Genomic DNA, 14,132 nt, shown 5'->3' with positions numbered 1-14,132 from the left:
GTCTCACCTTGTAATCTAACTGTTCTATTAAACTAACCACAGATACCCGCTTTGTTAGCCAGATGTTGGAAAGGCCCAGATGCTTGCCAGAACAGGAGGTCAGAAACAGGAGAGACTAAGACCAAACACTGAATCCATCCATACCCTGTATATTTAACACACATCCATTTTTTTTTACAAATAAAAACAAAAGCAATAAACTTGTTTGTTGCAAAGGAATTGTTTTTACCTGTGGTGCTATGCCATTGTGATTTCTTAGAAACTGGAGCCCCTTCTTACAAGGAAATGGGCTTCCTGTTGAAATCTGTTGAAGCGTAAGGCCCTGCTGGCATTCCACAGGTGCCCGGGTCGTGCATACAATATCACTGCAGCCCACCTTTCTCTGACTCGTGGGAAAGGGTCTCACTTACTTCAGACCTGTGACCCACCTGTGGCAGCCTCCTACATGCTGGGACCTCGGGTGCCCCACCGTGTCTGGCTTACGTTCTAGCTTTTATAGAGAAGTGACAGCTGGAATTTTGAAGGAAAGAGCAAAGTCCAGTTCTGTACAGCGACAAATGATGTCGGCACTCTACTCGCTTCTCCAAGGGAAAGCGACCCAACGTCTGCCAAGAAACGCAAGACAAGCCCTGCGGCACAGCAGCTGGGCAGATGTGAAGCAGAGGCGCCTGGACACAGGTCGAGTTAAAATCCGAGTGCCCAGTGGCTTCATCATTAACTCACAATACAGCTGCAACCAGTTTAGCACCACCGAGAGGAATTCGGTTTTTGAAAACTCACGTTTTTGCTAGGGGTTATTACAAGGAAAAATACATGTGCGCATGCGCTGGACATCTGGAGGGAAGAACAGGACACCCTGGAGCACCGCACTGCGATGCCGTCAAGCTTCTCATATTTGATTCATGAAGTGATCTCTTTCACAGAGGCCGGCTGCGGAGGAGGCGTTCAGACCTCCCTACACTTGGAGCTGCTGAACAGCTCTTCCTTTGTGCAAGCCAAGGGTTCCAACAGACTGATTCTCGAGACTTGGCGAGGTAGGTGAGGGCTGGGACCATCACGGCAGGGAGACAGTGGAGCTAGTGTGACGACGCCCAAGTCTCTGGCTCATGTTCTATGCCCTTTCCACTCTCAAAGGCACACATAATATCTCCACAGTCCTCTTCTAGTTGAGACCTTTTCAAAGTCACATCTGAAAACACCATATGTCTCCCTTCAAACCTAGGCCTGATCAGAGATGAGTTGAATTCTTTTTCTTTCTTTTTTAGAGAAAGGGTCTTATAACTGCCCAGGCTGGCCAGAAACTCAAATGTATGACCCATGCCTGGCATGCATGTATGTGTGTGTGTATATGCACATATATGTAATTTATAGTTTTATTCATGTGTGTGTGTGCTCACTAAGGCCAGGAGGGGCATCACATCTCTCGGAGCTGGAGTTTTAGGCATTGGTGAGCTGTCAATGTGGGTTCTGGGCAACCCATCTCTGCTTCTCTGACAAGAACAGTAAGTGTTCTTAACAGCTAAGCATCTCTTTCTAGTCTTTAAAATATTATTTTTTTATATAGAATTTTTTACATACCAAGAGGTCAAGTGTGATAAATATATCTATATAACAACTTTAGTCAAACAAATAAATATGTAAGTTGAGTGAGTTGTCAAAGTATTAATCCATTCAACCTATTAAAAATATATTTAAGAAGCCATGTATCAAAATAAGTCAGAACTTTTTTTCTTGGTCTGAAGCTTAAGATATTCACCAGGCTGATCTCAAACTCAGAGATCACCCTGCCTCCCGGGGTGCAGGGGTTAAAGTGTGTGCCACCACACCCGCCCGGTTAAAATAGTCTTTTGATCATGCAGGAACTTCTGGCAAATGATCCTGCTTCCCAGGCACTCTGAAGACTATTATCTACTCACGGTAGAGTTCTATGTAAACTGCCTGTGAACTTTTTTGCTTTCTGTTTAAAGAGAAAAAGTTGTGCCCAGGCTAAGAAGGCACCTGGAAAACTTTTCATCTCTATTCTAGAGGGTTCCACCAGTTCAAGCTTGCTGTTCTTGGTGGTGGTTTAGGAGGGGACAAGCTAGGGGCAGGTCTGTGCTTGGAGGCATGTGCTTAACCACTGAGGGTACTGCTAGTCCTCTGTGCGCCCTCCTGAATGGGAAAAGGACGCGTGTAGGTTTGCAAGGGCTCATCAACAGTGACTGGAAAGGGAGGTGCCCAGGACCAGTCAGCGTCAGAGATCAACTCTATCGCTACAAAAAATAAAGCTCCATCGGAACAAACTGCATGCATTAACCAATGGAACCATTTATATCAAGATCCCGCCTTCATTCTGTCCCACCAGTGTTTTCCCCAAATCCTTACAGAAGAGTCTGGCAAGGCCCAGCTTGGTGTTTTCTAAAGAGAGAGCCACCAAAGCTATGGCAGGCAACGCCAGGCTTCTATTGAAGATAAACACCTCATGCTATCCCTCACTGTACAACAACAAACTCGGCAAGAACCGGCGCAGCTCTGGGTTTGGGACAAGCAGCTAATACAGGTCTCCATTATGAACCCTTTCCTGACATCTGTATCAAACAGCAACAACGGCTCTATTATCTGTGGTTTTGAGAACTTGGAAAATACGAACTATCCAGGTTCTAGGATCCCTGCTTCCATTCACTGCTCGTTCGCGCACTGCTCAGTCCTGTTTTCACAGATAATAAAGGTGGGGGTCACACACAACACATTCGAGCCACTCCTTCTTTGAGATGAAGATTATCAAGTGGCTAACTCCAGGGAGTTCTGCTTGTTTCTCCAAACAAAAGTCATGAAGAGAAAGCTTTAGGCATGAACCAGCAGAGTAACTTCCCTCTCTAGTCTCTGACGCAGCCAGTTACGAGTATCCTAGGATGGCCTCCAATTTAGTATGCAATCAATGACAACCTCGAGCTATTGATCCCTGAGTGGGATTATAGGAGTGTACCACCAAGCCCAGTGAGGTGCTGGGGATTGAACTCAGGCCTTCGTGTACGTAAGCCAAGCACTTGTCTGTATGAACTACATCCTCAGACACTGATGTAAACGGTAAACAAAATTACAGACTTGCACACAGTCCGGGACTGGGAAAAATAAACACAGAGGCAGCTACTGACCTACTCGACCATCTTTTACAGAGGACAGTTCCTATGCCTCACTGCCCAGACACTTGGCTCTGAAGAGGTAGCCTATAAAAAGGAAGCTGTCCAGTATTTCACTGTTAATGTAGCCCTGATGCCAGGCATCTGGGTATGTGGAGACTACCACAGAAGCTCAGGTACCCAAAAGCTTTCTGAAGAAAAAAAAGAAAGCTGGATTACAGATAGCCTTAAAAACATTAGTCTAAAAGAATTATATGCCCATCTAACTGGCAGAACGCTGACATACAATAAAACTGAAGTCACAAATAGTGCACATCCTTAACCAACCTATCTATCTATCTATCTATCTATCTATCTATCTATCTATCTATCTATCTATCTATCTCTATCCATCCATCCTTGCAGAGACAAAACAAAACAAACCCGACCCACTTGAAACAGTCTCTACTCATAGCTAACACGCCCCAATGATCAGGGCACTGATAGTCAATGAGAACTTAATCTGGGGGTGAAGGGAGGCATCCAGAAGCTACATTATAAAGCAAAGTATGTAACAGAAAAACGCAGAGAGATGATTTGGCTAATGTCCACATGGAATCACATGCAGACTCAGTTTACAGTGTAAGTTTTTACATGTCATAAAAATACCTTCCCATTTTCCTCCCTCTCCCTGGAAGAGCAGGATATAGTGAGAGAAGCAAAATGCATTCATCCTCAATAATGTGACACTGAAAAATTCAAGAAGGGATGGAAGCTGCCTTTCAATTTCTCCCAGGAAAGAAAAATTCCTTATTAAGCAAATTCAGAGTGTAAAAATAAAATGGAAATATTTTACCTTCTTGAGGGAATGCATTTTTCTCACATACTTATGTTTTTTTATATTTATTTATTTATTATGTATACAATATTCTGTCTGTGTGTATGCTTGAAGGCCAGAAGAGGGCACCACACCTCATTACAGATGGTTGTGAGCTACCATGTGATTGCTGGGAATTGAACCCAGGACCTTTGGAAGAGCAGGCAATGCTCTTAACCTCTGAGCCATCTCTCCAGCCCCTCACATACTTATGTTTAAAGGAATTATATGCCAATATTATATTGATCCACTAAAAACTGCTTTGAAGCTGAGCGTTTAATCCCAGCACTCGGGAGGCAGAGGCAGGGGGATCTCTGTGAGTTCGAGGCCAGCCTGGTCTACAAGAGCTAGTTCCAGGACAGGCTCCAAAACCACAGAGAAACCCTGTCTCGAAAAACCAAAACCAAAACCAAAAACAAAACAAAAAACCCCAAAAACTGCAGTGATTTTATACACACACACACACACACACACACACACTTGAAATTAATATTCTATAGTCATACTTTTCACTGCTTTCCAGTTAGTTCATGTTACTGCTCAGTTAAGATTCTGTTGCTGAGTTTTTTATTTCTGTAAACAAGATCTCACTGTGTAGCCCTGGCTGGCCTGGAATTTACAGAGATCTGCCTGTCTCTGCCTCTCAGGTACTGCAATTAAAGCCATGCACCACCACTCCTGGCTTACTTAGGAAAACTGCAATTAGCTGACATACTCTATTATTCAGTCCCTGCCCTTTGCAGATACCTACCTACACTCTTTTTCTTTACTGATACTCAGGGTTGAATCAACTTTAAACTATTCTAGTTAAGTTCAGGGTAGCAAATCTTCCAAATAATTACAGGAAGGAAAATCTCATTTCAAAGTCAATTATCAATGACTTGTCTATCTTTTTCTATTTGTCTTCCTGACTATAAAAAGGAATCACAGTCTCGAGCAATGAGCCTCAAGCTAAAAAAAGAACTCTATCGGTCCAGTTTGTTAGTGTTAGTCTGCTCCAAGTGAAGGAGAAAAACAAACCTAACCTGCAGAGAAGCCCCTCCTATCTACACGTAGGAAGCCACCTAAAAACTGTCTTTAATGCCCAGTATATAAAATATTAAATATTCTAAATTAGAAAATAGCATTAATGGTTTATTGGTAAAAATTCAAACTCCATAGACTTAGTAGTTTGGTTTATATATTAACACACCATCTTAATTTCTGCTAATTTTACAAAGAAAGAGAAAAGCTAGAAATATCTATAAAAATAAAATCCTTAAATCCAACATCTAGGGCAAAATACAAAAGTTGCACACAGATTGCCAATAAATATGAACATCATGATAGAAAAATTAACCTTAAAAATAAGCTAATAATTGCTATTAAGACATTAGAAAAATGAGAACATTCAATGTGCAAAGAGACAAAGTACACAGCAGACAATCAGTGTAATTCTCCTGCCATCATGACGTACAAGGTTGCTGAGGTGCGGTGTTTCTCAGTCTAGGGGTCTTCTGCAGGGACGCTTACTAAACTCACACGCAGGCACAGGTTAAGCTGACCATTTATGTTGTTTACTGAGTCATGGTATCAGGACAAGCTGTCTTCTAACACAAATGGGTCTCACTCTGCTTATCCCCCCACCACAGTCCAAATCTGCATTTTTCCTCTTCCCCTAGTGCTAGGGTTGAAGTCAGGGCTTCGCATATGCTAACTAAGTGTGTGCTCTACCAAGGAGTTTCAAACCCTCAGACCACGGTCTGTTGTTAAATATCCAGCCGTTCTCCAGTCCTCCCACCCCGGAAAGACAGGGGTCATCTAAAACCGTCACTACTGCCTAAAAACAGAATTTCCCTAAAGACTGGGCCGTAATCATTTTGTTTTTTCTCTTAATGGAAAAGGTCGGGTCAGGGGTATCTGTACAGGAAAAGTAGCTCAGAATATGCAGTTCCTGGCACGGTCTCTTTGCCTTGGGGCACTTATTACTGTACCTGTTATCTCATATACATTGTAGATTACTTCAAACATAGCTGAGAATTAAAAATTATATTTTCAAAATTACAAAATTAATTTGGTGAGCATTAACTTAGACATGTTACTACATAAAAGCTCCTTGGTTCTCTAGACCAAATTCACGACAACAAATAACATTATTTATATGAAACTGTCATACTTGTGGTATTCTAAATTATCTTAAAATTTTTTTGCCTTATGCTATTTAAAAAATAAAAATCTACAGCACCATCTTCAGAAAAGGCAATTTCTCAGAACCGCCTTGATTTAGAAAATAATTTACAAACCATTCAGTGTCTGCCCTAAAAAATCTCTTTATTGAGACCCTAATATAGAACAATAAGAGATTCTGGTGACCTTAGACATTGATTTCAAAAAGAGAGGGAGCTTACTGGCTGGCCGGATGATTTGAGAAGATCCAAGTTTTGTCATAGTGTTTGTTACCTGTAACTTCATAGGGTCTCGTACTGGTAATCCAACCCTCCATACTGAAGTTTACCATCCTTTTATTCAAGTTAAAGTCATTAATTTTGATTATTAAGTCTCTATCAATAAAGCAAAATTCGAACCAAAAAAAAAAGTCATTAATTTCCATGTTTTAAAAACAAAAGACTCTTAAGATTTAATAATATAAAACTCTAGGGCACTCCTTTTGATGTGTGAGGTAAATTTCAACTGGCCATGGATAATCAACAGAAGCCTTGTCCATTTAAAAACTGCCGACTCCCAGCCTGGTCTACAAGAGCTACTTCCAGGACAGGCTCCAAAACCACAGAGAAACCCTGTCTTGAAACCCCCCCCCCAAAAAAAAAACCCCACAAAACTGCCGACTTACAGGGAAAATTATAAACTTAAATGTAACATTTTTAGAACTATGAAAAAAGTAAAAGTATTTTTTTTCCCTTTGTGACTATATTTTATTTATATATAGATCAACTTCTTCCCCCTGGAACCCAGCTTGGGTTTAATTAATCACAGCGTCATATCTATCATCATAGATTTTTTTTAGAAACAATTCTCTTTTTTATTTCTTTTTTAATTTTATTGGTGGTTTTGCTCATATATATATGTATATATATATATATGTATACACACACACACACACACACGCACACGTCTGTGTGCCGGTGCTGGATCCTGGAGTTACAGACAGTTGTGAGCTGCCACATGGGTGCTGGGAATTAAACCCCAGGTCCTCTGGAAGAGAAGTCAGTGCTCTTAACCACTGAACCATCCCTCCAGCCCCTCTGATTTCTTTTGTTTTTGTTCTTTTCTTTTGGGTTTGCCCAAACCAAAAATTTGGAGACAGAGTACTGCTATGTAGCCTAGGCTGGCCTCAAATTGTATGTAGCCCATTTTGGTCTTGAACTCAAGACCCTCTGGCCTCAGCCTCTGGGTGTGAGGGTCACTCACGCCTTTAGTCCTGGCACTCGAGTGGCGTGGGATGTCCTTCTGTGTGTGTGCTGCTTTTATTGGTTCATCAGTAGATTCAGTAATCCACCCTTTTATCCTACCATTGGCTTTATTCGTCAACCAATATAAGTGACACATACACAGAAGGACATCCCACATCACACGGGAGGCAGAGGCAGGCAGATTTCTATGAGTTTGAGACTAGCCTGGTCTACAGAGCAAGTTCCAGGACAGTCAGGGATATTACACAGAAATCCTGTTTCGAAAAATCAAAAAAAAAAAAGTTACATTTATGTGTGAGTATGTGTGTGTGCGCGCACGCGTGCATGTACTTGAGCCCACAGGAGTGGCGCCATGGCATGTGGATGGAGGTCAGAGGACAATTTATAGGAGTTGGTTCTCTTTCCACGGTTTGGGTCCCAAAGATTGAACTCAGGTTTTCAGACTTGGTGGTGTCTTTCCCTGCTGAGCCATCTCCTGCCCTCTGTACTGACTTTTACAAACTTATTTATGGCTTAATTTTCAACTCTTTTTTAAAAATAATTAATTTATTTTTATTTTTATTTCATAAGCACTGGTGTTTTGCTTGCATGAATGTCTGTGTGAGCGTGTTGGATCTCCTGGAATGGACTCACAGACAGGTGGGTGCTGGGAACTGAAGCAGTCAGTGTTCTTAATCGCTGAGCCAACTCTCCAGCCCCTCAGCTTTTGGCTCTTATAGAACCACAGAAATGCTTATGTGTTAGGTGGGAAGGAAGTAGGACTACAAAGACCCTCTAAGTCAGGGTACAGCATCACTCAGGATGACCTCATGGGATATAAAGCTCTTTGACTATTTTTTATTAAAGCTTCAAAAATACCTACAAATTCCCCAGAAGGATGAAAAGGCCTAACCCTTCACATGCATAAAGCAGTTGAGTCAGGAACACTGGACAAGTGAACTGTCTGTCTTTGACAAACTCACTGATCTCATAAGAGGTAAGTAAACTACATGGAACTATTAAGAGCAGCCTTTCTCTGCAACAGAGGAATACCTACAGGGATAAGATAAATGGACCTTTTGCTCTTGTTTTGCAACATGGTCTCGTGTAGCTGAGGTTGGCCGTGGACTCCTGATTCTCTTGAAGGCTGGAATTATAAGTGTACCTTACACCCGGCTCAGTTAAATGTATAACTCGGTTTAATGACACCCAGTGGAAATTATACAGAGATATCAGTTAAACTTCTTGGCAAAACATTACTATCAAAGTTTGAAACAGAAAGAGAACAAAGACTCTACTAGTGTCCAAGTGGCCAGCTCCTTGAATTTTGTAAAAATTAAGCACATGAAAAGCCCTAGCACGTGCTTCAGGCAGATGTCTCTCTGGGGTTCACGCCTGTTGCTGGCCTCCAAGTGCTTGCACTGCCTGACTGAGAGTTTGGAGCCATTTCTACTCAGCAGCAGTTGCTTTCTTATTTCCCAAGACACACTTCAAGTCTGCCATCCTAAGATCCACAGGGCACCATGCACGTCAATATTACGCTGTGGGGACCATAGAGAGCCTGGCTCGGAAAGCTAGCATGGCTCTATAGAACGGGGGAGTCTCTAGGTCAGAGGTAGAGATAAATCTTTATCAAGAGCCATCCCAAACACACAGGACACTCCTATGGGATCCCTTCTAGATTCTCTTCAGGAAGAAAAGTAAATTAATAGTTCATGTGTAGAGAAGGGATTTTTCCAGATCATATTATTTTCTGAAACACCTGTGAAAAGATAACTAGTAATAAAATGACAGGTATCCACATTTCTGTGAAAACATGCCAAAGCTCAGGACTGAGAAGACTCAAGTACCAGCCGTGAACTGTCAATGTAAAAACAAACAAGCAAACAAACAAAACCCCAAAACTTACATTTCTAAAGCAAAGATATTCTGTTACTAGATTGGAGCTAGAGCTGTTTCAAGTACCTGCTGTCACCTTCATAATTTATGTCCCTAAACTTCCCTAACGAATCCAAAGGGTCGGATGCTAGCCTGGCATCTGGCACATCTTATTGGTTAGTGCAGCAATGTCGCCTCTCCCTAAGTAAATATAGCAGCTACAGAATCATTAACACACGTCTCAATACCAGCGCTTACACATTTCAATACAGAGTCATGTAACATGCACACTGCAGAGACACATTTGCCATCCAGAACATACATTTAAGCTCCCAACTCTTCCTCACATGGAAACCAATTATTCGGTTGTTTAGACTGATGTTTGTTTTGATCAGCCTTATGAGATATGCCATAAAAACCCGCAGGCCAACATTCACGAGCTAGTGAGCAAGAGGAGGGACAGAAACGAAAAGTTACTATGGTTTCATGAGGTTTAAACTAAAAAAGGAACTTGAGAAAACGATTAGGAATTCTATCCAGAAGTGCAAAAATAATTACTATAAATTTTAAGAAGTATTTTCCATAAGCCTTTTACCTTAAAACTCTAAACACAAAGTTTGTTGGCATTGAGTTTGGTATACCAATTTCTAAGTCGACGGAAAATAGAAATATACTATACATATTCTTCTAAGTTAATTATCTTAAACTAGCAAGACTGAATAATGTAAGAGCATTCTAAAAAAGAAACCATTCAAAAGATAAAACCTTATATTTTAGAAAAAAAAAATCTTACCCCTTAAAAAAAAATCCTTCCAAATAAGAGTTAAAGTAAGGGCTTCACTCTGGCACACGTGAGATCCAAGGTCAGGAAAAAGACAGGGTGTCCATGTTGTTCCCTAAGTCCCTCACATGAATATGTGCAGAAGCTGCAGACAGAGGAAGATGTTTTACTTACACTGCACAGACAGAGGCTGCACTATTCTCTTCTCTTGCCCATCTTCCCAAACCGCCAGACACGGTGGTAGGAACCCTATGGTCCAGCTACCAGGGAGGCTGAGGCCAGAAGACTGCTGGAGCCCAGGCGCTGGAGGCCAGAATGGCAATATAGGGAGACTTTGTCTTCAAAGCAAGCAAGCGAACAAACCAACCCCAAACATGTTTCAAGGAATTTTCCTTTGGCCAGGGAGGAGATGGGAAAGTTTTGGAAGGGAAAAAAAATTTACAAGTTACACAAATATCCTTTGTAAAGTGCTTTGAAATGGCATTGAGAATTGCAGCTTAGGTCCTTCAAAGCAATGAAAGGAAAAATATAGTACTTTCTTAGTTTTCTGTCAGAGGGACAAAAGACCTCATACCTATGGGAGGACATGGGCTCAGAGTTCAGGCTCAAAGTGCAGTAAATGGGCACTAGCAGTGGATTAGAGGCAGCAAGCATATGAAGATCTAGGTCCATCACTTTCCACACGCAGATGGAGTTCCTGAAAGGCTGACAGTGCCCACAGCAAACTGTAGTGTCTGTCCCCAAACCAGTGTGTTAATAAGAACAGAGAAAATTCAGATGAAATTTTCATGAATTATAGAGTACAAAGTTCCCTGAACCCTACATCACTGAGAAACTCAGCGTTGGCAGCCTAAAAGTGATCAACGAAACTTATTGACTAAGAAGTGGAGAAAAATAAGCTTTTAAAGATTTCCCCCATGTTCAGAAACTTAACTAACTTTAAATGGTCAAAGTCCTAAATTCCTTTGTCATTGTCATCTTAGTTTGAAAGAGAAAGTCACACTGGTGAAAAGATAGGAAAAAAACCCCACCCAGTATTTTCTTGATTTCTTTTGGTCAAAGAAGCACAATTCTTGAACAATCAAGATCTATTTTAAATAATTAAAAAAAATCTTTAAACCTTAAGGTGTTCACTGTCTTTTTTTGCTTGTTTTTGGAGACAGGGTTTCTCTGTATAGTCATGGCTGTCTTGGCATTTGCTCTGGAGACCAGGCTGTCTCCTGAGTGCTGGGGTTAAAGGCGTGCACCACCGCTGCCTGGCCATCACTGCTGTTCTTTCAAGCTGAAGTGCAATTGTGTTTCCATCTCTCAGGTGAGCCTCATTTAGTCGTTTTACTTCCTGGTCGTGCTTTAAAACTGAAAATTATGAAGCTCTCCTTCTGAAATTAAGGCTGTATTACTTTGCCCCCTTTTAAATGACAGAGGTGCCTGTTCCTGTTGTCCGTGGTGAAGACGACAGATACAACTTTCCTTTAAAACTGATTATTGCACTAAAAGAGAGAAAAACTAGTCTATTATTAAACATGGTTACATTTCTATAAAAGGTGTAGCCAATACAGTTTATGATCATTAAAGCACTATTCTATTGAGTATAAAAGCAAAAGGAGCTATACTTCAACATACATGTATGTTTATCTATAAGCATACACATATATAAAATGTATATATGAAAATCACATTAAGGTATGAGGGTAGTGAGTAAACTAGCATAAAACAAAACCCTAATTCCTTTTCTCTTTCCGTCTTATAGAGTTTCAGATTTTTAAAATATTTCCCCTTTATAAAAGCTTTGAGGGATTTCCAGGTATAACTCACACAGAGGCTTCAGAACATTTGTCCCTGATCAGAAAGACTTCTGACAAGGGTTCGTATTTATAGCAGCTTTAACACGCTCACTGCAGAAAGGGATACTCGGGTGGCCCCGCTTCTAGACACAGTGCACACAGGGCAAAGGTTAAGTCCAGGACAAGAAGAAGCAGACACTGGCAAATATGGCCTCAGGAGACGAGGATTCAGATCGTGTAAGAGATAGGAGTTAGGAGTAGGGTATGTAAACGAAAACAAATCTAGTTTGCCATGCTTTACTTCAAATGGGTCATAAATATGAACATGAGTGTCATTTGTAGCGGTAGGGACAAAAGTGTAGATGCTGAAGGCAACCAGGTAGTTAAAGAAATGACAGTGGCATACGGAGGGATACGAGGGAAAGAAAGCTCCCCAGTGGAAGGAACTATAAAATATAGACACAGATACATATATATCTTTGTCTCGATCTAGATATATATGCACATCAAGTATACATGTGTGTATTTAAAATACAGACTCCTTTACAAGAATAGACAAATGCACATTACTTTTTCTGCACATGTAACTGAACAATCATTGCTTGTGTAGGTGTGTGTTCTTAAACCATCATTCACTTTTTCTTTACTTTTTTGCAAAGATAGTTGTGCTGCCAAGCAACTTGAGGTAAAGGCATTAAAAGGGTTAGACCGTAAGAAGTGGAAATAAACAACCGCGATGCTTCCTACAGGAGACTGCCGAAAAGCAGCTGGCTGGTTTCCTAGTGCATGATGGTGCTGTGTTCCTTGACAGAGTAAACAGTTTTCCTTGGACCAGCAAAAGGACCAGACCCCTATATAGTGTTGGCCTCTGTGTGGCTGGAGCATCCCCAGTGAGCGGACTCCCCTGAAACATACATTGTATGTTGACTCGTCTTTCAGCTCGTCCTCTCAGAGAACTCACTCGGACTTGTTAAGCGAAGTACATTGTGCGTAAGGTATCTTGGTGAATCTGCACAGCCTTGGCAAGAGCCTGTGGATCTCGCCCATTGCTCTGTCCTGAAACGTGGCTTCCTTCAGCACTGGAAGAGAAGGGTTAATAATGAACACAAGCATAAACCTTCTGTCCTAATGTAATAATTCTGAAGATGCTACATGTTGTAGAAAATTCCAAAAATAGTTGAAAAGAGAAACTGATATAATGAACTGTGTGTCTATCATTTAGACATCTTCAACATGGAAAATTTTACTTTGGCTCTTTCATTTTTTCAGGATTAATTAGAAACAAATCCCAGATATCATATCATTTTTGTCTAATATATATATTATATTATATATACACTCATGCATATATTACAAATAATAACTTCCTTGGGTAATTTGGGAAGCAACTAAGTTTCTTGATGATTCTGTTTTTTTAAAGATTTATTTAATTTTTAGTGTGAATGGGTATTTTGCTTACACACACACACACACACACACCATGTGCATGCCTGGTGCTGCCATGGACTAACAGACAGTTGTAAGCCACCATGTGGGTGCTGGAAATTGAACCCAGGTTCAGGGTCTAGGGGAGCAGTCAATGCTCCCAGCTGCTGAGCCATTCATTTCTCCAGCCCCAGGTCATTCTGTTATTAGGAAGCCCACACAGTATTTTTAGTAGAAAACCTTATTTGGGGCCATCAGTTGTCATCACCTTTCACACAGTGTACTGGCTGTCTGGCAGCCTGTGGAACTTGAGTTCTGAACAGCAAGACTTTAGGCAGACAGACAGAGACATATATGGAAGTGCTTATAGAAACGGCCTAAGGAAATCAGACTATTTGATTTGCTTCGAGAATCCCCACTCTTTATGCCTGTCGTTACCTGTCATGCTCCTTGTCCACAAGATGGTATCTGGCTCTGAATGCCACCAGGTGAGCATAGTACGCTGGTGCAGGGATAGAGACGGATCTTGTGCAGCGCACGTAGGTGTGACAGAGCTGGTACGTCAGCAGCTGGAGTTCATCCGCGGTGAAGCAGTTGTCATCCCACAAGACGTGATAGTGTGAAGGGCGGCTGGTTCCCTATGGAGAAGAAAGGGTACACTCTGGGGATTGATAAACTTCTTCTTTGTAGGATTTCCATTGGTGGGCTGGAAAGATGGCTCGCTGGCTAAGGGTTTGCTGCATTGCCTGGTGACCTGAGTTAGAGTCTTAGATCCCACATGAAGGTGGATGGAGAGAACAGAACCCACAAAGCTGTCTTCTGACCTCCACATCTGTGCAATAGCAGGCACACCCTGCCGCCATATTAACACTCACACACAGACATAATAACACACATTTT

At 41.4% G+C, this 14,132-nt stretch overlaps 1 protein-coding gene across 1 annotated transcript in view; it reads right to left on the bottom strand.

Annotated features, from left to right (window-relative positions):
• Window positions 1-7,198: 7,198 nt before the first annotated feature.
• The window catches only part of LOC102000993 (protein argonaute-3), a 92,258-nt gene continuing 85,324 nt past the window's right edge, over window positions 7,199-14,132 (bottom strand). Inside the window, exons 19-20 of the mRNA XM_013348320.2 lie at window positions 13,671-13,870; window positions 7,199-12,886 (exon numbers count right to left, since the gene is read on the bottom strand). Of these exons, the coding sequence (XP_013203774.1) occupies window positions 12,778-12,886; window positions 13,671-13,870 (309 nt within the window). The 3' untranslated portion in view covers window positions 7,199-12,777. The remainder of the gene's footprint in view (window positions 12,887-13,670; window positions 13,871-14,132) is intronic.

The sequence above is a fragment of the Microtus ochrogaster genome, chromosome 10 (assembly GCF_000317375.1).
Source record: "Microtus ochrogaster isolate Prairie Vole_2 chromosome 10, MicOch1.0, whole genome shotgun sequence".
Classification (NCBI taxonomy): Eukaryota; Metazoa; Chordata; class Mammalia; order Rodentia; family Cricetidae; genus Microtus; species Microtus ochrogaster.
This window is presented reverse-complemented; position numbering and strand designations above follow the sequence as displayed.